The sequence below is a fragment of the Fringilla coelebs genome (genome assembly GCF_963513975.1).
Source record: "Fringilla coelebs genome assembly, chromosome: 17".
Taxonomy (NCBI): Eukaryota; Metazoa; Chordata; class Aves; order Passeriformes; family Fringillidae; genus Fringilla; species Fringilla coelebs.
Window position 1 is genome coordinate 4,841,903 of NC_140043.1, and position 25,492 is coordinate 4,867,394.

At 46.1% G+C, this 25,492-nt stretch overlaps 2 protein-coding genes across 2 annotated transcripts; one reads left to right on the forward strand and one right to left on the reverse strand.

The window, feature by feature from the left end:
* The first annotated feature begins 789 nt into the window (after positions 1-789).
* POP5 (POP5 homolog, ribonuclease P/MRP subunit) lies at positions 790-2,366 on the forward strand. Its single transcript, XM_084217583.1, has 5 exons — positions 790-844; positions 917-1,059; positions 1,134-1,283; positions 1,803-1,886; positions 2,065-2,366. Exons 1-5 carry the CDS (start codon positions 825-827, stop codon positions 2,166-2,168), a joined length of 501 nt encoding a protein of 166 aa, XP_084073709.1. The 5' UTR covers positions 790-824; the 3' UTR covers positions 2,169-2,366.
* Positions 2,367-2,666: 300 nt separating this feature from the next.
* On the reverse strand, positions 2,667-23,831 carry RNF10 (ring finger protein 10). The gene is made up of 17 exons (XM_084217582.1): positions 23,295-23,831; positions 17,473-17,675; positions 14,777-14,976; positions 13,682-13,772; positions 12,470-12,654; positions 12,256-12,392; positions 10,623-10,783; positions 10,165-10,293; positions 9,751-10,009; positions 8,983-9,116; positions 8,333-8,450; positions 7,941-8,042; positions 7,320-7,454; positions 6,394-6,491; positions 6,105-6,165; positions 5,795-5,953; positions 2,667-4,907 (listed from the first exon to the last, which is right to left on the reverse strand). The coding sequence occupies exons 1-17, from the start codon at positions 23,452-23,454 to the stop codon at positions 4,831-4,833; spliced, it is 2,409 nt and encodes an 802-aa protein (XP_084073708.1). The 5' UTR covers positions 23,455-23,831; the 3' UTR covers positions 2,667-4,830.
* Between the last annotated feature and the right edge of the window lie 1,661 nt (positions 23,832-25,492).

Genomic DNA, 25,492 nt, shown 5'->3' on the forward strand with positions numbered 1-25,492 from the left:
GGAACAGGCGGGGGCGGCGCGCGAGCCCCGGAGCGGAGCGCGCGGCCGGCGGGACCCGGCGTGGGCCGGGAACGGTGCGGGCAGCGGGACCGGGGAGCCATCGTCCCCCCGGACTCGGCACTGCTGAGACCGCGCCTCAAAGGCTCTGTCCTGTTCTGGGCGCCGCAATTCAGGAAGGATATTGAGGTGTAATATAACCCAGCCAGAGCGTGCCTGTGCAGTGGGTCCAGAGGAGGGCTGCGGAGCTGGGAAAGGGTCTGGAGCGTATGTGTTTGAGAAGAGCGGCTGAGGGAGTTTGGGGCGTTTAGCATGGCGGAGGCTCAGGAGGGACCTTATCGCTCTCTACAAGTACCTGAAAGGGAACCGGAGTCACGTAGAGATCGAGCTTTTCCCCCAGGCAACAAGCGACAGGACAAGAGGACACAGTGTTAAGCTGCGCCTAGGGAATTTTAGATTGGTCATGAGGAGAAACTTCTTCACAGAAAGGGTGATCAGACATTGGAATGGATTACCCAGGGTGATGGAGGTGTTTAAGGAAAGATCGGACGTGGTTTAGCTAACATGGTGGCGACTGGTCACACACGGCCCCGATAACCTCACAGATCTTTTCCACCCGAAGCGTTTCTGGCTCCGTGGCCCGCGGGCGGCTCGCGGCAGCACCGCGCACGCGCGGCCCAAGGAGGGGGCGGGGCCGCCCCGGCTGCGGGCCCGCGCTGTTCTCCCTTTGTCCCCGCCCCTGCACGCCGCCCATTGGCTACAGAGCGCGGAGGCGCCTCCCCACTGGCCGGCCCTGCCGTCCGTCCGCGCAGCGCGCCGCCGCCGCCATGGTGCGCTTCAAGAACAGGTGAGGCGGGCGGGGGGCGCCGCTGCCGAGTGCGGGTCGGTGCCGCGCCGCTCACGCCGCGCTATCCCGCAGGTACGTGCTCTGCGAGGTGGTCTCGGAGGACCCGCGGTGCCGGCAGTGCATCGAGGACCGCGTGCTGGGCCTCGCCGTCAGAGACGCCATCACACGGGTGCACGGGGACTACGGCCTGGCGTGCTGCTCCATCTCCTTCACAGGTGCGGGCGAGACGCGCGGCCACGGGGGTGCGGGGTCCCGCCGGCTCCGCTCACCGTGCGTGTATGTCCCGCAGTGAAGTACCTGAACGCCTACACCGGGACGGTGCTGCTGCGGTGCCGCAAGGACTCGTACCGGCTGCTGTGCTCCGCGCTGCCCTTCGTGCGGTACCTGGAGAGCCGCGGCCAGCGCTACCCCTGCTTCCTCAACACCCTGCACGTCGGAGGTCAGGAGCCCCCGGGCACGGGGGGAGGACGGAGCTTTAATCGTACCTGCCACGACGCTGTGGTGCTGCTCTGGGTGCGACAGACATTCCTCGTATGTTACCAACAGCAACTGCTTGCAGCAAATCTAAATAAGAAACAGGCACCCGCAGTTCTTTTCTTGAAAGCCTCGTTAATTTTGCTGGAAGCTTCATTACATTTATCTCAAAACCAGAGCAGCAAATACAATGTTACATTATTTAAAAATATATTTTCAAAGTATAGTATCTTCTGTATTGTGAAAATTAACCCCCAGGGGAACTAACAGGCACTGCGTGTTTGAAATTATTACTCCACCACTTAACCTCAGCAGTGCAGAAGTCTGCAGCCTCTTTGTATCATTTACATTAACATTTACATTAACAACCTAGTTTTTCCTGGGGCATTTGTCACTTGATACAATGCTCTTTAGGAAATACGCACACAGCTCTGAAACGTTTGGTTGTGTAGATTGTTACATGCTGTTCTTGTGACTTCTACAGGTACCATAAGAACATGTCAGAAATTCCTGATTCAGTATAACAGAACACAGCTGCTGAGGTTGTTGCAAAACTGTACAAATGAAGGTGAGTTTCTCCAGCCACTTTCCTAAAATGTAGCCTCAGTTCCTGGGGTTTTTGTAGGATATGCTGGGCTACTTCTGAATTCTTGGCCTGAGAAATGTTTCTGTCTTTAGAAGTGGAACACAGTCCAGTGTATGTGAAGAGATCAAGTAATAACCCTCTGTTGCTTTCTTTATTGTAGAGGAAAGACAATGTATACAGAAGTCCTTGTTGAGCTGTTCCCTTACAGAAGAGCAGTCTGAAAGTGGAGATGAGGAGGATGATGATGGCACAGAGACAGACTGAATGTCACTTGTTACTGTTCACCTCTATTCTGTACTTGCTTACTTAAGATGTGACTGGTTATCTTCAGTGTTAAGCAGTGCAGGGGACTGGAAAAGCATTTAGACTTTCATATTTAGACTTCATTCCCCATTCCAAATATTTTTAAACAAATTTTAAAAAAATAAAACATGATTTCACTAAAGTAGGGTACTTGCCTATTTCACTCCAGGAGTCAAAACCACTTGCTCTCCTCAGGAGTGCAGCAGCTCAATGTGTTCTTCATGCTGAGGAGCTTTAGGCAGTTGGCAGAAACAAGGAATGTAGTTACTCTCCTTCAGCATACAGAAAGCATTAACATCTGCTTTTTACTTTTAAGTGCACTGTTAGCCACAGGGCTATCCACCGTTTTGAGTGAGAAAAGCACCAGTTGTGTAAACGAGGAGCAGTGAGTACATGGAATGTATGGCAGAGTGCAAGGCTCAACTCCATCCCCCCCATTATAAAACTCATAGGTACAAGTACTGCTTAGATATTTATTAAGTTTACACCAATCAATTACAGGAAAGTAGCATTGCTGGTATTATCTCGAATCCATAGGAAAACAAGATACAATTGAAGATGCTGTCCCTGTGGGGACAGCCCTGCAGCAGGGACAGCCTGCCTTGCTCACATCACTTCCCTTATCCTAGTGCCTGTGACATGTGGAGGTGAGTTACACCAGCTCCAGCTATTCTCTCTTCCCAATGCAAAGAAAAGTTGACTATAAATGTGCAGAGATAACAGAACACAACAGATACTGGTTAGACACTTAAGTAGTTACTCCTGTTCCTTAGCTTAAAATGACTTGCTGTAACCACAGTTCACTGCATATCTGAATCTCTCTGAGTTGCTTTCTCTGCCCTCACCAATTGTTTTCCCATATGCATTTAAAGTTGACAGCAAGACATGTTACCACTGTCAGGTATCCTGTCTTAGTTTCTTTGCAGTCCCCTGACAAGCTGTACTGTCTTTCATCGAGTGGGGTTAGTTGTGACCAAGCGTGAAGCCAAGCTGCTTTCAAAGAATGTCTTGCAGGTGTTTCCTCTATCCTCCTGCAGCAGTTGGAAGTATTCTTTACCTCCCCCCTCTCCTGTTCTTTCTGGTTGACAGCCACATGTGATGGACTCTTTGGTACCAGCTTCCCATGAGGCACACATGTGGAGCCTGCTGCTCTGAAGTCAAGCACCCATCTACTGACATCAGCTTTTTAAACAGGGACAGAGCCACTGAGTGCCAGTGGTGTTGGAATACCTGACTCCAGGTGTCTCAGACACACACTTCCTGCTCAGATCAATGTCAGAGGGACAGAGCACACTGAAGTCTGTGCCACTGGGGCTGAAGACAACAGAAGACACTGTCAGTCTCCCTCCCTTAGTTCAGTGGTACTTTTTACCAGCACCCTGCAATTAACTCTGCCAGCAGGAAGGTAAAATGTGACCCTGTGCAATGTTCCAGGGCTCCACGCTGCTCTGACAGCTCAGCTGCAGCCCTGTAAGCGTGTGTGCGTTTGATTTATTGCAAATGTTGGCCTTGACTGGTACATTACACCTAAAATTCATTTTATTCAACAAAATCCACACCACTTAACTCAGTAGCTCAAATCAAACCACAAGCAGTGCAGAATGTGACCACCCAAAGAAAGAGCAGGGAGGGGTCCAGAGGAGACATGTTCATAGCACAGATCAACTTAAATCCCAGAACCAAGCACATACAGGCCCTTAGCCCAGTACAAGAGAACCCCAGTTTCTTGCTAGGGTGTAAAAGTTATCTACAGACTTCAGCTATCAGTTGTTCTTCCAACTCAAGAGCAGCCAGTGTCAAACCATCATTCAGAAGGTTATCAGGAGCCCTAGAGGGGAGTGTTTATTCTAGATGACCAGGTTAAAAAGAATGAGTAGCCCATGGTTGGCAAAAAACAAACAAAAAGTAGCAGCCTCACTCACCCACGTTAAAACAGACCTGAACAACTGAGAGAAGTCAGGAGGTTCCTTCTACCACTAGTGCCATTTTGAAATACAAAAACCATCAAGCCACTTTAAAACCAAGTAGCCAAGTTCTGCTTTACACTCACCTCAGCTTTTTATCTTTCCAAGCCAGGAGAACAGGAGGAATTCTTGCTCTTTAGAAAAAGAACAGATATAGCAGCTAACACTCTAAAGCCAATAAGCTGTTTTGCCTGTATCCAGTGCAGCCAAAACCAGTTTCTCAAGAGAGCAGTTTGACAGCTTTACTGCAACAGCACTACTGTCAGTCAGCTGGACTTCTGCCCATGAATAACTACATGAAAATAAAGGCTCCCTGCCTTTTCTCTTGGGTAATATTGCAGTACTTTGGCAGTGCCACACACCTGTAAGGACTTTCACACTACTTATCAGGCCCAAAGGACTGACTCAGCAACTAGAAGCCTTGGCAGATTTGTCTGTGGGTTGTTACTTCCAAAACTCTGTTTTAGTATGAATTCATTAAGCAGTTGGAATCAAAACATGTTACTTCAACATATGCTATCATGGTTTCCTCCTGAAGCCCCTAGAAGTCCTGGAAAAACAAGTTTAGGCTGTTCAAATTTAAATACTTAAACTATAGCAGCAAAACAAAGCAAAAATAAAAGAAAACCAGGAGAGGAAACTTCTCTTGAATAGCAGAATCACTTTGTGTGAACAACAGAGGTGCTGAACAATAGCTTCTGCTTCTGTTTCTTTCTTTTCTTGCCTCCCTTTTCCTCTGTGAAGAATTAAAATAATACTGTCATTCTTATCATGGAACAGGAACATCACACAGAAATGACAAATGGTCTTCCCTGGCTAAAGTGGCTTCTACAATCCACAACACTTACTATCAATTTACTGCACACCAGGGAGTTTAACAAAAAAATTACTGCAGATGAACTAAGGGAGACTCCATCACATCTGAAACACAATTATAAACATGCCTTAATGATTGTAAAGTTGCTGTTGCAACAGCAGATCCTAGGACTGCAGTGTGCAGCAGTTTTCCTTTCCAACAAGGATCACTTTGATGCATGTCCAGAAAAACCACAAGTGGAGCAGACACTCCACTGAAATTCCCAGGCCCTCCCAACCAACTCTCTCCATCATCCAGTGCTGTCTCCAAACAGAAGCCAAAGCTAAACATCAGAACTGAGCATTAAAAATAAGTTTCACCAGCCAGCACCAGGTTTAAGTTCACCTCAATTTGTTTCACATTCCCTAATTTGAAACTTCAGCTAGCAGTTACCTTGACATTTTGGTCAAACTGAAGTAGTAGTTCAGCAGCTCAGGTATTTCAGTTTAGAAATGTATAACCTGAACTTCCTTAAGATAAAGCTTAATTTAGGTTCCAGTAGAGACATGGCCAACACAATTGCCACCTTTGTCCTGACAGGACTCTTTGCTAGTTGGAGATCCCAGCTCCCACTAAGAGGCTGCTTTAAGCTGACAGAAGCCCTAGTGAAGCTATTCAGAAACCCAAAACCTGACAATTTTCAGAACTGTTCTCTGGCCAATTTTTGGTCCCTAAAATTGCCGCTTTGACTTCTCGCAGAGGAAGAAGGGAAAATTCTCAATTTTTTCACTTCAGAAAGCTTTCCTGCCCTTCCCCCTGCCCTTTACCTGATAAATGATCAGCTGTGGACGGTTTGTCCAGTTTCAGGAGGGCTGCCTCAATAGCTTGGCTGAAGGAATTCTGGAAGCTGGGCACAGGAATCCGGTCAGAGCTGTCACTTTCTCCATCACTCTCTCCAGGCACAGGGAGTGCCAGAGTGTTCTCATCTGAAAGAGGGAAGGACGTGCAGAAGGCTGTATAAAACTTTCACCACACAAATGCCCCTCCACACTCCAGATCCTTCTTTTGAAGTTACAAGATTTCTCACATTTAGGTGCATGGTAAAGAACCTGAAGTATTACTACCAAATTTTCTTACCTCTTGTCTTTGGAGCAGGTTTAGGCCACGTTTCTGGTTTTGCCTTTCCAACTCTCAACATCTATCAAAACAGTTGTAGGATATGATTAAATTCCACATACTTGAACAATCCTGCAGACCCTCTAAGTGGCAAGAAAATCTAGAAACCCCTTCAAGCACTCAAACCTTATGATGTCTCCCTAAGATTTATCCCACATTGCTTTTGTAGGGGAAGCAATTACAGTCTCAGCCTAATCCCCAACTAAGACACAGGTAATTCTGACAAGATTCACTCTGCTACATGGTTTACCTGGGCAAAGGAAGGGAAGGGAGATTCTTCTTCCAAGCTTCCACAGAGCAATGGGCTGACCTGGCTGGCAGCAGGTGACAGTGGAGTTGGAATAGACTCTACAGAGAAAGGAACTGAGAATTAAAGCCAGTTACACTTGGCCAAGGCAGTCATTATGCTGCTTATCAGGATGTAACAGAAGTAAAGTTTATTATCCTATGTAATTACTCATTTTGATCTCATTGGTTTTATCCATCAGTCACACAGTGGGATCTCTCAAATTTCCTCCATCTTTTTATTTAAGGAAAATTTAAGTTTGCCTGTGGATTTATTTTGGTTTTTTGTTTGTTTGCTTGCTTGAGGGGTTTTGTTTACTTATTTTGGAAAGCTGGTGGTGGTGGGGCTTTTTGTTAGGTTTATTTTAGAATAATGTATTGAAAAGATGGAGATGGATAGAAAGAAAAAATGCCAGCAGTGTTTTCCTGGCAAACACAAATTTCTTCCCTTTTTGGGGTCAATTGTTTCCTTTCTTCTGCCTCACGTAAAAAATGAGGTAACTTCAGTGCAGATCTCATATTGTCATGGTAGAGGCAACAAAAAGCAGACAAAGGAACAGAATGTTTCTAAACCACGTCTGTCTTTTGTTTATTAACTCACAGGCAGCTCAGGAAAGAATCATAGAATCACAGAATGGTTTGGGTTGGAAAGGATTTGAAGACCATCTCAATCCACCCCCCTGCCATGGGCAGGCACACCTTTCACTACACCAGGTTGCTCCAAGCCCCATCCAACTTTGCCTTGAACACTTTCAGGGACAGAGCAGCTGAGCTTCTCTGAAAAGAAGCTGTCTTTGATCAATATTAAGAAAGTTTAGCATGATGACCTGAGCAATAGATGCCAAAAGAATGATCAAGAGCTAGATGTGATGTGTTTTTCCAGATGCTCACCTGTCTGAAACACAGGGCTTCTGCCAAGAGGAGACTGACAGAAGCCCTGATGATCAACGCTGGTAGCTTCTCCGGGGCAAGAGGTAAAAGCAGGGAACTGCTGCAGATTCTCCAGAGCAATATGGACCTCTGGATCTAGAAAGAGATTTTAAATTAAAGCACTACACAATGTGGGGGAGGACTGTCAATATGCAAGTCATTTCAGGAGTCTAGGAGGTGCCAACTCATTTCTTTCCACCCTCTATTTGGAGACCAGTACAAGTCCTGCTGCTGGATGGAAGCGGTTTCTAGGCCTTTTTTTGCTTTCTTCACTTTTCACTTTATATCATGATTACTATAAAAACAGAGAGCTATGTACACCATGGAGATAACTGTGCCCTTGAATGCCCTCCATCTCTCCCAAAATGCACAAGTATGTAGCAATTGCATAACATCACTTAACATCCTGCCTAAAACAGCTTATGTTTTTCATTACACAGACATTGTTCCTAATACTTTGTAATCTTGTTCTAAGTACACACTACAAACTACAGGCCTCAGAGTTCACCCTATAGCTCAAGAAATCAGCTCAGCAACCAAATATGACTGAAAATCCACCAGTTATGTGCCATCACCACTTACATTTGCCCTGTTTCTTGTTTTCTTCCATCTCAATCCTGCGTTCACGCCGCCGTTCATCGCGTGCTTTCTTCTGCCGCAGACGTTTCCTCTTCTCAAGGTCATCTAGGAGCAATGCATAATGCTGGATATCAAAAAACCCACACCAATACTCTGGCAAGGTTTCCTCCAGCTCTGAGAACAGCCTTATAACACATTAGTAACAAAACATGCGTACATTTAACATATGCTCTTCCGAGCAGTTGGGATTTTTTATTCTTTTTGTAACTGCTGTCTGTGAAACGGTGAGCTGGGGCTGTTCTGCCTAGCAGTCACCAGACAGGTGGCACAAGAGGAGTAAAGCTCTAATGTATGTTCTTTTTTCTACCATTAAAGGGATAAGAACAACAACAAACCTGAGAACAACTCTAAAGTCTCCTTAGAGATGACAGGTGGCTTCAGAGCCAGTTCACAGATGCTGAACTCACAGGTGAGGGGCAAGTGACAGAGGTAGCGATGACGCTGTCTTATATCCTGATAAAGAGAGAGTGATATATCACCACAAGGACTAGAGGCAGCCATGGTGATGAACAGAAATAGAATGCACAATAGTCATCAAATCAAATGGAAAAAAATAGCACCAGTGACACAATAGTTACTTTAAAAACTACAAACACATGACAGATGCCCTGAGTCAGAATCAAACATTACAAGATCTCCACCAGCTACATCATAATCAGACTTGGATGCAGTTACGCCAGCTTGCTGACTGATTTTCATGTTCTTCCTCCCTTCTCACTGACATCACTGGAATAAAATTCTGCAATACCAGATTTGCAACACAATTATTTTTGTAGTGGACCTTCTAGGAAAAAAAAATCTATACTGCAGTCTACTTATCAAAAGCAATATAAGGCCCAGCACCTTCCACAGATGCCCTTAAAAGATTAGCATCCCTACCCATTCATTCTTATTATTTCTTACTACTGAAGTGAATCAAGTCTCCTCTACAATGACCAACCTGCTAAAACAAGGCCCTTAATTAATAAAAAGATAAAATAACTACCTCTGTCATGGAGTAGCCAGTTATCTCCACTACAGCTGCAGTTATCTTCTCTGGACTCTTCTCCAAGCTGCCATATTCACGCACAAGGCATCGAACGTTCACAGGGTGAAGGTACATGCACTGCCCATCCTCCGCTGAAAGGCAACACATCTGTCACATTCACATTTTCTGTAAAATCCCTTTGCCCAGGATTTTTCTCCTGGGAAGCTGAGAAGCCTCAGAGAAAAGGGAAAACAATAATTATCTAATTTGCTTCTCTTGTGTTTTGCTGCTTTGGAATGTGTTTGGAGATTGTTCACCCACAGGTGATTGTTTTGACTCTTTGGCCAACCAGTGCCAAGCTGTGTTGGGACTCTGGAGAGAGAGTCATGAGTTTTCAGTACTATCTTTTAGCCTTCTGTAAGTATTCTTTCTGTATTCTTTAGTATAGTTTAGTATAGCATTCTTTAATATTATATAGTATCATAAATAATAAATCAGCCTTCTGAGAACATGGAGTCAGAGTCATCATTCCTTCCTGCCACGAGGGCACCCCACAAATGCCATACACATCATCATCACTCCTTCCTTGCCTGTTAATTTTCAGTACCCTTCTCCCCACCTCAGGATATCCTCCACTAAGAAAATTAAAGCTCCCTTCTGAGTTCCTATAGGACTTTTATTTCACAGGGGTTAGCTGCATCTAATGAACTGACAAACACATTCCTAAAGGAGGGTCCCAAAGGAAGCATCTCTGCCCCTATGATTCCCAGATTTCATTGCACTGACCTTGATAAAAATAGTAAAAAGGAGAGTTGCCAAGATGTCCACTGCTAACTGTGTCTTTAGATTCTTGGCAGCTTGTTTCAGCTGGATTTGGCTCCTCTACAGTGTTCATAACATGTTCTCCTACAGTGTCCACCTCAGGTACTTCCTCCTCATCCAGCACTGCCTCTTCCACTTCCACAGGAGGCGAAAAGGAACTTGCCAGGTCAGAGGAAGGCTCCACAAGCTCCTCATCAAATGCAGAGAGATATTCCACATCACACTACCACAGCAGAGAGGACAGAGTTGGTACCACACCACCTACTTCAAAGATTATCATCTCTGCAAAAATCTTTGGCACGAGCACCCCACACACTGCAGCGTGAGGTGGCAGAATTAAGTGCTAACAGGATCTGCCAGAGAACATTTGTCACCCACCTTTTTCTCTTGGGAAACAGCAGGCTCCACAGCTTTGGAGCTTTCTAGGACCAATTCTTCCACAGCTGCACTGAGTCCAGCAATGCCATTGTTTTTATCCTGGTCAGCAGATAGTGCTGTTTCTCGCTCCTGGAGATCATCCAAAGGGATCAAGTTTCAATTTGCCCTTTAAGCCAGGAGACCACCCCTGTAGTTATTTTTAGCCTTGTCCTGGCATTCCTTTACTGGAATACCATCCCATAAAAACCATTCTGCTGTGTTATCATGAATACCACATCAGATACCTGGGGCCCAAAGGCTACAGTCTCCTCCAAGGTGTATAATGCTACTCCAGCAGCAAACACCAGCAATTTGCTAGAGACCAGAATAATCACCCACCACCATCCATACAGCAGAACAAGGATGCTCAGCACACTCTTAAAAATATAGCTACCAGAAGGCTCCCAAGAGGTTGTTACCTTCAGCTCCTGGATAGCTGCCTCAATGAAACAGGCTTCTGGGGTGTGTTTTTCTTCCTCATACTGTTTCAGTAGTGCTGCTTTCTCCTCCAAGATCACCAGCTGCAAGACCTGCTCCCTGGATGCCAGAAGCAGCTTTGAATACTGACTGTGCTGGTCATCTGCACAGAAGGAGCACCAAATCATTAATATCTGCATGCAGAGCCACCAGTTTGGAGTGCTGCTTCTTCTGAAGTTTAGTTACTGCTCACTTTTGGGAGTTAATCCCTCAGGGCAGACAACACTCAGCAAGAGTTTGACACAGACTCCACAAATTAGCATTGTATCACAAGCTGGTGTCACATAGCTGCTCTGACATCTCCCCCACACAGCAGTTCACCTGCCATTTCACCACTGAGTTGCTACACATCAGTAAAAACGAAGCCTAAACTTCCACACTGTAGCAGCATCACCTTTGAGAAGCCTTGAGGGCGTCAAAGCTTCCTGAAACAATGCAGTCTGCAGCTTCTTCCTCTTCTCTCAAAAATACTGCTGCTGGTAATTTCTGCAAAGCCACCCTGGCTTGGCTCAAACTAGTTCATATGCCCATACGCATTAAAAATCCATACAAAACATTATTACAAGGTTTTTACAAGAAGCACAACAGAAATAGTAAGCTAAAGAATTGCAGTTTAGCAAAAGGTGACCATTGCTATTGCTGTTACTTTACAGCAACCACAGCATCCCATATTAACACAATCCCTATATTCACTGCTCCTCAAGGGTCCAACCTTATCTACAAACACCAAGTTAATGGTAAATCTCCTGGCTTTAGAGTTCTCAAATCCTATATTTGTTCTTCTGTTTGTTTTGTGAAAAGACTTAAAGTCCCAAGTACCTAGTTTCAGGTACTGAGAAGCATGTGAGACCACAGCCTGCATGTTGGATACCCATCACACATTAGAAGACTCGACTTTTTCCAGAGAGTTTAAATGCATGCAGCATTTCCTAAATGTGACTGCAAAATGAAGTGAGCCAAGACAGCCCACAAAGCAGCAATGTTCAGTAAAAGTATTTCTTTAGTCACAAAATTTTTGCGATACTAACAGATAAGATGATGATGAGTTAGTCACACTCTTGACTGGAGAAAACTGAAGATGTCAGGCAACAGATGTTTGGAATAAGGTTTGCAATAATTTTGATTATTTCCCCATAGCATTCACTGACTTCAGTTGATAAGTGAAGATGATGAAAACCTTGTTGAAGATTACAGCCTTGAAATAGTTTAGACACAGAGACAGTTATTTTTGTGAAGCTGTATAATGAGTCAGGAGGAAAAATGTTAAGGACACTGAAGAGCCAATAAAAGCAGCAAGAGTCAAACCAATGAATGCAGGATACAAAGGGCACATCAAACTATAAGCAGTGTCTGTGAAGGCAGGAGTCTACAGTTCAGGCACTTGAAGGGACACAGCACACAAGTTAAAGCTTTTACAGAAAAACAGTGTGAGTAGAAAGTTTATTGTTAATATGTGATCATCAAGCTTTTCTGCTGCTAAGCCCCATGTTTTGCAGCCAGGGTTAACTGTCTCAACACAAACCCTGGTCACAGTCAGGAAAAGGATTCCAACCACCAGGACTGAGATACACTCACCTCTGATGTAAACAGGCTGAACCACATTCATCCACTGGGATTTGGGCAGTGCTACCAGAACACCTTTCTCTCTTCTCATGAGTTGCATTGTAATGGTGTCACCAATTGCATACTGACGTGTTTCCATAGCAACAACACTGCAATGTATGGAGGAGGTTAGCAGTGTAAAAATAACATTGCAGAAAGATGCATGATTTAATTAATATCATCTCACCTCTTGAGATCCTTCTTATGAACAGAGCCATAACAAATAGGACACTTACTCCAGGTCTTCTCACTCAAGGAGAGATAGTGAAGGATACATGCCCAGCAGAAGATGTGCCCACAGCGGGTGATCTTGGCAGCAGTTGGTGGGTACAAACATATGGGGCAAGAGGGCACTTCATGGCTACAGATTCGCTGAAATGGCACATGAGAAGAACAGTACAAGACTCAGAAATCAGTTCCTGGGATCCAGAATAAGCCACCTGTAAGATCTACTCTAATATATTATCTTCCAGCTCCTTAGGCTCTGTTTATTTACCAAGAAATTAGTGCACTGTGAACTAACACCTTCAGACTGCACATGGAATAATGTTCTAAGCAACCCATCTTATTTCTTACATCATATTTCTACTCTAATGACATTAAAAAGCAAGTCTCCTCATGTTTCCCTTCAGGTATTCTTCATCTCAGAGTCAGCAGCATCCTCATCATGAGAATGCAGACAGAGAGAAGGCAAACGAGCTCTGTGGCCTCTCCCACAAGCAGACTTGTGCAGCCCTGTGTAACTGTGAGACTGAACTTACCCACTTCCATGAACATGCTAGGTCTAGTCAGACACTTTGGTAGCTTCTCTGTGTGGCAGAGACATAACTGCCAAGCAAGCACCTAGATTTTTCAGCTCTCTTGTAGTGACAGGTAACAGTAAGCCTACCTCCTCTCTGCCTACACCATGCACCAGACTGTCTTGGCAGATATAAATTGCTGCTTGAGGCAACCCAAAACTTCTGACCACAATTCTCAAGAGATTTTCCATTTTGTTGCTAGGCAAGATAGGCCACCTATGCACAGAAAAATTCTTCAAAATTCTACACTCTAGTCCTCTTCTGTGGACTCATGCCCAAGTTTTCTGTTAATATCTCGATCACAAGGACTCTGTCTACAGAATGTCAGATACTATTTTTGATGAGCTCCCATCTGCGAAAGCAAGAAGAAGCTGCTAATTTTCCTAATAGATTTTAGCACTTCTCTTTTCCTGTCATGAAAGTATTTCATAATATATTCCATGACAGATCTTTCCCAGTATTGTGGGAGTGACAGAAAAGGCCTCAACTCAAAAACAGATGAGTTTTATGTAACATCACAGAGGGAAAGAGGTAGTTAAAGACAGGTTGAGGTTCTTAAGAAGGAAAAAAAAAAAAAAATCTAGCCCATCACAACTGACCACTTGCTCCACAAAGTCCCAGTTGACCAAGGTATCTGGATCAGCAAAGTGGACTGTGTAGTCCTGTTCTTCAGAGACAACAAACTGGCAGCTGGGGAAAGGCAAAGAGACAGATGATCCACTCAGTTGTTTCTAAAAACTTTTTGAGAACTATCCTATAGGATTCTCTCAGTTTCTTCTTTGTCCAGCAGAAAACTGCTGGATGCAGTCAGTAACTTCTACCAACAAGAAATCAAGAGTTCAGTTCACAACCAGATTTTCAGGATACAGGTGTGTCTAATTTCAGTTAGACACAACATCACACAGTAAGTACAGAACGAGCCAGGCAGACTGGCTTTCCAGAAACGTGTAGGAAACAGTCAGCTGCAATGGGGATCTATTAAAAAACAGGCAATCCACAAGGGGAAAAATCTTGTCACACAAACTACAGCTATTGGGGTTCCTGCAAATAGACATCACTACAATAAGCCACAAAACATCATGGAGAAATCAGAAGCATCAATGCTGAAAATACTTTTTATCTTTAACATTATCAGAGATAGGATGTCCTGAACACACTTCAAATTCTGGGGAAATTTCCAGTCAAAAAGGAATTCTGCTGCTAGGTTACTACATTGATCATCATTTGGGTTATACTACATACTCTGAGGCCCACAAAATAATTAGCATTTTAATAACTAAGACCCATATAAGTAATTGCCTTTGGGACTTAAAAATTCAGATTAGCTTTCATCTAGCAACTGCTATCCCTTCTATCTCAACAAACCAACTGCTAGAAAAAACAATCACCTTCTATAAAGAACTATAAAGATATTCCCAAATAGGAGTGTTATGCCCCAAAGCTGTGCTTGAAAATTTGAGCAGAGGATTTTTTTCGTATCTAAAGGGCTCACTCCAACAGATACCTTTGCAAATAGGTGAAGACAACATCCCTTTAAAATATAGTTATTATGACTAAAAACACTACAGAAAGGTAATTTCATCCTGGAAAAGACAAGACAATTCGTCAAGCCCAAACAGAATTCCCTGGCTTGTCACCCCTTACAGCTCCATGTCTCTGCAGAAGTCTAAGAGCCCTGTGGATCTCCCACTCACTTGGCCTGTAGGAAGAGCTCCTTGTTGAATGGTTTATGTCCCCACTTGTTCCTTTTCCCCCAGTTGCCATGTCCATTCCCATCAAAATGTCCTGCTTGGCCACGGGGTTCAAAGGTGAAGTTCAGTAAGTGGTTCAGATTAATCTTCTTGGGACCAGAGAACTGGGCAGGGCTGAACTCTGCCCGTTGAGCCTCTGCTACCTAAGAGAGAACAGCACTGGTTAGAAATTGCTGGAGTTTACAGCCAAGGCATCAGTACAGGTGGACATCCAGGCCCCATCAGTGACAACACACAGCACATGCAGCATCTACTCACTCACCTTCTCCCATCCCTGTTCTGCAAATCAAGTAGTGCAGTGTTAGAAATGCATGAGAACCTGAAAGGCAGAACTCAGTGCTCTTACCCACACTGAGCAAAAGGAGGAGAGAGTTAAAACAACCACAAAGATATGTAAAAGCTGGCAAAACACAGTCAAGAAGAAGTTGTTCAAATCACAACAATACTCTTTTATTAGACAGTAATACAAGCCTGATTACTGTCTGCACAGGCTGTACTTGTTTTGGTTAGTTTTCATGTAATGAAGCAACAAATCAAAATTCAGCAGAGGAAGCAGGTGAATTTTCAGCCAGTGATCTGGGTGAGAAGTGCTGCTCATCCACCAACACTGAGAAACCAGAGTATCAGTTAAAGCCCACAAACACTCTACAGTACTTAGATCCACATCAGCAAAAAAGCCTCAATCTGGTTTTACCTTGATATCAGCAAGGCAAATACAATTACTTTTGCTATACCACTATCACCTGTAAATTTGTGCCCCTGAGTTGGTTGGACACAATCAATCAATCTTCAGAGGGCAAACTTTGGCCTGTTTAGAAGATTGATTGGCAGAGTCCCTTGGAAGGCAGTGCTGAAGGGCAAAAGAGTCCAACAGACTGGACATACTTCAAGAAATCTTAAAGGCACAGGAACATGCTGTCCTCTTGTGCCAAAAAACGAGGGAAGACCAGCCTGGCTCAACAGAGAGTTTTAAATGGAACTCACTAAAAAAAGGAATTTATGACCTGAGGAAGAAGGGATGGGAACTCAACAGGACTACAAGGATGTAATGAGGTTGAGCAGGGAAAGAAGTGAAGGGCCACAGCCTGACTAGAACCTAATCTGGCCACTACTGTAAAAGACAAAAAGATGCTTCCATAAATACACTAGCTACAAAAAGAGAGCTAAAGAAAATCCCCATGCTTTACTGGATGCAGAAAGAAACAGTGGCAAAGGGTGAGAAAAAGGCTGAGGTACCTAATGCTTTCTGTCCCTCAGCTTTTAATAGCAAGGCCAGTTGACCTCAGGGTACCCAGCCCCCTGAGCTGGAAGAGTGGGACAAGGAGCAGAATGAAGCCCCACACTGCAGAGAAACAGTCAGTGCCCTGCTGTGCCACTCAGACACCCCCACACCCACGGGGCTGGATGGGATCCACCCACAGGGAGGGAGGGAGGGAGCTGGCAGCAGTGATCATCATTTACCAGCAGCCCTGGCAAACTGGGAGGTCCCAGCTGAGTGAAGTCACCAAATGTGACACATACCTACAAGAAGGTGTGGAAGGAGGATCTGGTGAATTACAGGCCTGTCAATCTGACCTCTGAGATGGGCAAGGTTATGGAGTTGATCATCCTTCAAGCCATCACACAGAGTGTACAGGACAACCAGGGGATCAGGCCCAGCCAATGTGGGTTTGTGAAAGGCAGGTTCTGCCTGACTAACCTGATCTCCTCCTATGACAAGGTGACACAGTGCATGAGGGAAAAGCTGTGGATGTTGTCTGCCTGGACCTTAGAAAAGCCTTTGGCACAGTTTCTCAGAGCATTCTCCTGAAGAACTTGGCTGCCCATGCCTTGGATAAGCAAACCACTGCAAGCAAAAACACCTGTCTGGATGGCTGGGCCCAGGGAGCAGAGGGACAGGGGGTGACACCCAGCTGGGCCCCCACGAGTGGGGTTCCCCAGAGCTCAGTATTTGGGCCAGTCTTGTTTAATATCTTTATCAATGATCTGGACAAGGGGATTGAGGGCACTCTGTGCAAGTTCACAGATGGCACCAAGCTGGGGGGAATGTAGGTTTGCTGGAGGACAGGAAGGCTCTGCAGAGGGATCAGGACAGGCTGCACTGATGAGTCAAGGCCAATGGTGCAAGGTTCAACACCACCAAGTGCCAGGTCTACACCTGGGTCACAACAGCCCCTTGGAATGCTCCAGGCCTGGAAAAGAGTAGCTGGAAAAAACATCAGGAAAAGACCTGGGGGTGTTGGGAAACAGCAGCTGAACAGGAACCAGGTGCACCCAGGTGGGCAAGGCAGCCAGTGGCACCTGGGCTGTACTAAAAATAGTGTGGCAGCAGGAAGAGGGCAGTGAAACTGTGTCACTATATATTTTCACAAAGGACCTGTATCATGTGTATGTGGCCTGTCTTGGCACCCATTCCTCAGATGGCATTTTCTCTTGGAGCAGAGCAAAGAGCTCCTCTTCTGTAGTTGCCAAGTTGCTCTGCTCATACTCCCTCTGGCACCTCAGCGATGTTAGCACCTCTTATCACTCTCTCCCTTCCCAACCCAGGAACTGATCACAGCAGACCTGGCTAGGCAGGCCAGGGTGATCCTCTCACCCCGAGAAAGGAGGCCTTGGAGTCAGGGCATTACACTTCTCACCTCATCTCGTCTTCCACCATTAGAAGAGCTAAAAGTTTTGCCACTTCCGCCGCTGCCTCCCCTTTGAGGGGGCATCTTGTTAAAAGCTTTGCTTTTCTGTGAACTGGAGCGACGGCACTGACTGGAAAAGTTCTCATTTTTGGAATATGAAGTTTCTCTTTTACGATTATAACGCTGTTTGGATCCACTGGCATTCTTTCCATCTGAAAGGAAAAGAAAAGAAGAATCAAATCAGCAACCTCAGAGCTGACCCCATGTACTGCACCTCAGCTAAATTCACCTCAGAGATGAGCTCACCTCACTCACTATCTTAAGAGTAGTGTTTATCAGGACATTAAATCCCCCAGCAACTCAAATCACTTCACTCCTAACACTGTCCAAAGAGTTGGTCAAAGAGCTTAAAAGCAGGTATTTGCTGTGCTCTACCTTTTACAAAAAAAAGTTGAATTTCTTTTTCCAGATTTAGAATTGCCACCACCAAATATTAGTGTGTGACCTGGTACATTAAGATATAAACATTAACATCACATATCACATCTTCATACCCCATTACAAGAACTGACAACAACTAGTTCTTTTATTTAATTTGACTAAAACACGCCATTTATCATATTTATCACACATAAAATACACTGTATAAATACATTGCTGCCTGTGCTTTTCTTAAAGGCTTCCATTGCCTGTTTTCAATCACTGCTGCACTTTTTTATTAAAAGATCCCAGCAGATCTAATTATGTTTTAAAAAGACTTTTATGTCATCAGGCCAAAAAATGCTAACTGATCTTGAAGCACAAACCAAATGCTTTGTGGCCTTGCAGGGCACATACCTAAGATCTAAGTCCACCAACCTATGCAACAACAACTGCCTGCCAAAAACTGTACTTAGCACACCACTGACCCCAACACAGGACACAGTGGTGAAGCACAAAGCAAAAAACTGCAGGAATAAAGAGCAGAAAAATCAATCCAGCTCTTCAGAGGGGTGTTCTGTGCCTCAACAGCTGCTAAATCAAACTGCTAGAACAGAGTTAATACTATGAAGGTATTTCTAGCAGTCTTAACACAAGATCAGAGTTGCCCCAGCACACAAAAGGCTGCGGGCTGGATGCTTAACCCAGCACTTCCACCACCTGCCCCAAGTTTTATTTGTAGCAGAGGTATGGTGATAAGCTCAGAAACAGAACTCCTCAGGCCCCACAAAACATCTACCCACACCAGCCAGCCCTAAAGTCACTCTGGATACCCAGTAAACATTACACAAACAGCAACACCTCACACAATATCTAGTTGCACTTTATAAAAGCCCATTAGTTTCCCTTTTCCCATTTTGCAGTCTTCCCCTGCACCTCTTAACATAAATCTTCCTGGCAGGCAAACACATCACTGTGATTCAGGATCATGTTTCTCATATGGGCAGTTTCATTGCCAGTGCTCCCAGTTTTTCCCTTTCCCAGCACCACTTCCCATCTACCCAAGCATTTAAAACAGCTGGAACGGCATCATCCACATAAAGTATCTTTTGTTGTTGTTATTTTAAGTTTTTTCTTCTACCTGCATCCCCCAGAAAAGGTGAGCTGACAACAGGATGGTTTGTGTGTTATTGCATATCACTGAAGATCCAACTTCAAAAGAATAAATTGAGCAATAAAAGGGCCTGGACCAGGTTCTGTGCTGGTCTGCTGTTTCTTGCACTTGTCAGACTTCTCTGGCTGCAACTACAGCTAAAACAGGACACTATCATTACTTTTACACAGTGTGACAGGCTCATATTGCAGACAAACTTCATCATCAGAATTGGTAATTTACTCTGCTATTCAAAAGGCTGATCCTTTAATTCAGAATTAAACCAACTCTGTCAGAACCACAGCTGTGTAACTCAAACACATGCCTGCAGAGCTGGCAGTGCTTTAATGCACATCAGGCTAAAAGGACATGGCTTGAGTGTTATCAGGAAAAAACACACCAGAAGCTGCCAAGTACTGAGGGTGTGACCAGGGTCTGGCTGAATGATTAGACAGACCTTTTTTGAGAATGTTTGTAGGGAAGAAGGAATAACCAACACCTCAGAGTCTCTGGTAAAAAATTAAGTAGTTTTGAAGCAGTTTAGACTACTCCTTAAGTTACTCAGGAGCAGAACTTGTCAGCTCAGCCACCCTCTTCTATCTGTAATTTCAGCAAATGCACTAGAGAGGCACATGCCTGTTGTGCCTGTACCATTTTGCAGTTTCTCTGCCATCTTCAAATGGGGAAAAGAAACAACTCAAAAAAGTCAGTCTAAAGTGGGTGTTTACAAGTCCCTGAACAAGGAACAGCTCACCCCTGGAGCTGACAGAAGAATCTCCTGCCACTTAAAGTTTTAATTGAGTTACTCACCACCAAATTTGTCAGTCAGATGGTTTACACACATTCCTGTCATACCATGGGTCCTTTTAAGGCACCTCCCAGAGTCTTTGGGAGTCACTTCAGCGACTCTCACATTTTATAAGGAAGAACTCTCCACTTGTGCCTTTTTTAGAAGGACCCTACAACAGTCTAACAATGCTTCACACCTGATTTTACAGATAGGTAGTTTCACACCCCCCCCCCCCCCCCCCACCATAAGAATAACTGACCTCAGCAGCAGCCTGGTCCATCAGAGCAGTAATGAAATTGGTCAGCAGACAACCAGGAGCTTGGAGAATGCATCTGTAAATTGGAACAGCTTTTCCCTACCCTGAATCTAAGCAATGCCTTTTCAGCATGCCACATGTCAGGGAGCTCTGCTTTCTATCATCCACCCCAGCACTGCCACCAAGGGCAGGGCAGGAGTGGCTGCACTCTGGCACAGAGAAAAATGGAAGATTCTCACTGCCATCCTCTCTTGTGCAATCCCAGTTTTAAGCAGGGTAAGTTTGGATTTGGTCATTTCTTTTTTGCTTCTTTTCTTGGCAAACGAGGAGTTAGCAACAGCCAGTGCACTGGCGAGGTACTTACTCTTCACTCAGGTCCCCAGTTAGTCCTTTTGCTGTTTTCATGGCATTTAACCTATATATATATATACACATACACACAGACAGATTATGTGGATTTATCCACATATTCACACTCAAAAAAACTTATAAAAACTACTGTTTGTATAATTTAAAAACACTAGCAATAAAACTCTTCTGTCATTTTGGAGCAAGCCCTAAGATTTGTGGTTTCTCCTGCTGCTAGAGGACCTGTATCTCCAAAGATCCAGAGAGGGGAGATGAAGCTCACAGCGCTAGAAGCAGCTGTAGGTGACCACTTGGGCACTGGAGCTGCAATATTGGCTTGCTACTGGGGTGAGAACTGCTGTTTCCTTCCACCTTTTCCCCCTCTTTTCTGCTGAGCTGTGCTGAAGCCAGCAGTGTTGCATAAGGGGTCTGGATCCCACTAAAGCCACAGGGAGGTTTCATGAAAACACACTGGGGTCACTGCTGCTGCCAAGGCAAACATCCCAGTGAGCAGGAAGTGACTGAGCTCTCACAGCCCAGCCAAGCAGGCTCACACTGGCTGTGATAAGGCCCAGGAAGGTTTGTGACAGCTAACACTGTCCATCAGCTCCACAGGACTGCAGAGAACCCCAACAAGCCTATTTGCCTTAACTACTTCATTCCACTCTAACTGGACATGATTCCTGTTGGCACACTAATACAACAGAAAGAAACTTTTCTGTTAGAAACTTTCAGTTTAATTTAGTCTCTGAGGCCAAATTTGAAAGATAGGAGGAACTAAACTTCCACAAATACATGGGAATCCAGTACTCTATTTAGCCAATTTCCAGCTGCACTGCAAGAGAAAGAGAAGCTACCATAAGGGTAGAGGAATATGCATTTCTTCACTTCCTCAGCTGGACAGTTACAGCAGGTAACTTTGGAAAGCATCAAATGGCAAATGCTTGACTGGATTTAACCTAGTGACCATCTGAGAAAGGTCTGTGCTGCATAGGATTACCTTCCATTTCAGAGGAAATGCAAGATTTCCAGAACACATCCTATACATATATATAATATATTCCTATTATATATAGCCTATATGTGTGTATATATATATTCATACAACTGTCCTTAAAGGGGTGCACCACATCAGCTACAAGGACAGCGATAAGGAACTCCAGAAAAAGATTCCATATGGTGACACGCCACTGTCCTACACCCAACAGCTATGAAACATAGCCAGTCTTACCAGCTGCATCCTGTGTAGTTGATTGCCCTAATTTCATCAAGGATATCTTTTAGTTTCAGTTTTCAGTACCCTCCAGTTAAAATATTCCTAAATAAACAACTACTCCTATGAAAAGAGATTATTATTTGTCCAGCTCTCTTTGATGCCCTGTAAAGGAAGCAACTCATCCCCCTGCCAAACTACTGTAGTTTGGAAACAAGTATCACTGAAGTGGAATTGTGCTATGACAAAATTTTCCTCTGTTTTATTAAAAAAAAAAAGGGGTCTTAAAAAGTTTTGGTGATTATTTAATTAAAAGTTTTGGAGTAGAAGAGAGCGGTCATCAGTATTCCTCTCCCCACTGCTCCTGTGCTCCCAGTGCCATTATTTCAAACCTGTGAAAGGTGACATTCCACAAAAATCCCTTAACATTTTTATTCTGGGCTAGAACAACAGGCCTTTTACACCCTTCCTCAGTCCAGATATTGTGTCTTCTACACGAAGGGATACCAGCCACAGCACAAATCATCTTAACCCCTTCCTGAAGGATGTTTGTATTCTGTGAACAATCCTCCACAGAGCATCACACACTGCTACAAAAGAAGCTGGAGTGAGGAGGTGTCTCTTGGCAAGACAGGGACAGAAAAAGTTCTTCTTAAAAAGACTTCCAAGTGTTTGAATTATAAGTTAAAATTTCATTGTAATTGCACAGTTACACCACAGCCTGGGGAGCTGTGGGTGAGTCACCTCCCACGTCCCACTTCTGTCAATCCTGAGGAAGGCCAATTAATACAGGTGAAGAGCAGGTAATACTTGGTTAGCCAGGACATGACCATGCTTAGAAGGTCCAAAAAGGAGCCAACAAACACCTTCAAGACACGTATTTTGTTAACCCTCTGGAGTGCACTGCTGCCTTCTCAGAGGCCTCGAGTAATAGAGCTGAAACAAACCACTGAGGAGGAAGGAAATTAGTACAGCAATGGTGGTGAAGGAAATTAGTACAGCAATGGTGGTGTAGCAACTTGTTGACACTCTCTCATATACTTCCAGGACTAAAATCACCAGCTTAGGCATTACCTTGAAATGATGACAGGAACCACACTGGCTTCTGACAAACTGCTCTGTCAGCAGAACCAGCTGTTTGCAATCCCAGGTGAGACACTTTGGGTTGAACGCCAGATGAGCAAACAACAGCCAGCTAACCCTGAGCTCCCTCAAAGCAGGTCACTGAAACACCGGGGCAAGGGGAACGCTGTGCACGGATACCAGACCCCCCCCGGTGAGGTGCAGCACCACAGGTACAAGATAAAGTTAAGGGCTCTATTCACAGGCACTGCAAATGTACGTTCTTACTATAGCACCGGGGCTTTAGCTCTCAAGCTGCTTACTCCAACACTAATGAAGATAAAGCATTAATCCTTAAAGGAAGAGGAGAGCAGGAATCCCAAACAGTGAGCAGAGCCGGAAGAGGAAGGGAAAAGAAACCAAAAACAGGCAGTGACCTGAAACGCCGCCTATTAAACGCAGCTGAGACACAAACAACCCGGCACGGCGAAGTTCAGCTTTGCCACAAGCCCGAGGGCGGCACAAGGCCGCCTGTCCCCGCAGCCCCACGCTCCCCCGTCCCTCCCCGCGGAGCCCCTCCAGCTCTCACCGCCTTTGGGCTTAGACTCCCCCGCGGCGGGCCCGGCCGAGGCGGAGCGCGGCTGCTGCCCTTTGCTGCCGGCCGAGGATCCGGGCGCACCGGAGCCGCAGGGGCTGCTCTTGTCCATGGCGGGGGCGGCGGGGGTCGCGCCGGGCGGGCTCTGCAGCATCAACGGGCGCCCCGGGCGAGCGGCGGCCCTGGGCGGGGGGGCACGACGGGCGCTGGCGGAGCCGGCGGGGGCCCAGGCTCATGGCCCGCGGGGGCGACCGGCGGGGGCGGCGCAGCGCGGACTCGGCCTCCTTCATGGCGACATCTTCTCGCTGCTCCGCTCGAACCGGGGAAGGCCGCGGGAGGCCGGGCCGGGCCTGCGGGGCTCCGGGCGCGGGGAAGAGAAGAGCTGCTCACGGAGCCCCGCGGGGCCCGGCGCTGCTGCCGCCCGAGGGGTCGGCACCACCCCGGCACCCACCGGCTGCTCGGCGCCGCACCGGCCCCGGCTCGGCCGCCGCTGCCCCGTAATGGCGACGAGTCGCCCGCAGCAGTGGCCGGACCCGGATGCAGCCGGTCCGGGCGGGCCCGTGGGCATGACGGGACTTGTAGTCCTGGGGCGCGCGGGGCGCGCCGGGAGCCGGGCCGGGCCCAGCACCGAGCCCCGAGCCCGCCCCTCGCTCCCCACCCCGCACGGACGGCAGGATAGAAAATCATTCGGTATAAAATCCCTGCCATCGGTTTGTAGCAAATAACCGTCACAGTTAAAAGAAAAAGAAAAAAAGTACCTCATCAGGCCTACTTGAAGTGATATTTTTTTAACTTTTCCCTCAAAGGGGAAAAAAACCCCACAAGGCAACTCGGATCCTAAAGACATTTCTTTTAACCTTTAAAATGCATTCTTGAATGCATCCCCTGATGCTTTTTCCATTGTTTTGGGGATGGGGGCTTCAAGTTCTATGGGAGAGCAATTCCCAGCTTCTTAAAAAAAAGTACGGGTGGAACTTGTAAGGGCATCTTTAAACATCTTTACCCCCATAATTCATACCACGATCTGAATGTACAACCCCTCAACCAAAAGCTTCACTTCGAGTTTTGTATGCACAGGCCACATGCTCTGTAAAACCAGTATGATCAACAAATTCAGGAATTTGTGTTTTACATATTTCAAACAAATCCTCTCTAAATGTTATTTTAAGAAAAGCTTCATGAAGGCCTTATTTTAACACCTGATTGTTCCCTATTTAGGTGTATAATTCTTAGACTTACTGACCAAACTGTGAGTGTAGTTAGCACAGTGTTTAGATCTTCTGGATTTGAGGGGGGAAAAACCCTCAACTTCCTAATGAAGTTGCTCCTCCACATTTGAAAATAAATAAGAAATAGCACATGCAGTACCAGAAAGAGAGTAGAGAGACACAAAACTTTAAAAAGAAACCACAACACTTTTATTAGCAAATTAGCTTGCTGTGGAAAGAAAATAAATACAAGGAAGTCTCCCCCCAAATAAAACCAACCATGTAGTTCAAGCAGTGCTCAATGGGAAGGTTTTAGTAACAAACACTTGCCCTGGTTACATGAGCTGCAGTGCCACACTCAACACTGCAGAGCCCGACTGGCACCCGGGAGAGCATGGCTTCAGACAGCTCCGTATCCTTTATCACAACCGTCAGATCACACAGGATAAATAGAATAAATCTATAATAAAAAAGCATTCAATGCTGCAGGAGCAGCTCCCTGCCAGAACCACCCGCCAAGCAGCCCCACAGGGACTGCCAAGGCCAACGCGCTCTCGGGCGCCGCTCGGTGCCACCGCCGTGGCCAGGCATCGCTGGCCGGGTGTGCCGGGCAGGGGCAGGGGAAGGGCGAGGGCAGCGCTGGCCGGTGTGCCGGGCAGGGGAAGGGTGAGGCCGCGGCAGGCGCCCAGTTCCCCTCACGGCCGGGCCGCTCTCCGTCATCCCCGCCCGGCGGCTCCGCCTCCGCCGCCATTGCTCCGGAGCGCCCCGGCCACACCCCCTGCGCGCCGGCCGCCAGCCATTGGTCACCGCCAGGAGCTCCCCAGGAGCTCATTGGCCAGGCGCGGGATGATGGGCGGGGCGTTGCCCAGCCCGGCGTGCCGCGCGCCCGCTGCCATTCCCATGGCGACGGGAACGCCGCCGGTTCCGCGGCCGCTGCGGCCCCGGTAACCGGGGACACCAGGGAGGGCAGCTGCGGCTTATCTC

Coding starts and splice junctions, on each gene's coding strand:
- POP5 (XM_084217583.1), top strand. CDS start 825: ATGGTGCGCTTCAAGAACAG. Junction 845..916: donor ATGGTGCGCTTCAAGAACAG/GTGAGGCGGGCG, acceptor GCTATCCCGCAG/GTACGTGCTCTGCGAGGTGG. Junction 1,887..2,064: donor GCAAAACTGTACAAATGAAG/GTGAGTTTCTCC, acceptor TCTTTATTGTAG/AGGAAAGACAATGTATACAG.
- RNF10 (XM_084217582.1), bottom strand. CDS start 23,454: ATGCTGCAGAGCCCGCCCGGCGCGACCCCCGCCGCCCCCGCCATGGAC. Junction 10,784..12,255: donor TCAGCCTGTTTACATCAGAG/GTGAGTGTATCT, acceptor CCTTCTGTGCAG/ATGACCAGCACAGTCAGTAT. Junction 10,294..10,622: donor CAGCTATCCAGGAGCTGAAG/GTAACAACCTCT, acceptor GATGATCTCCAG/GAGCGAGAAACAGCACTATC.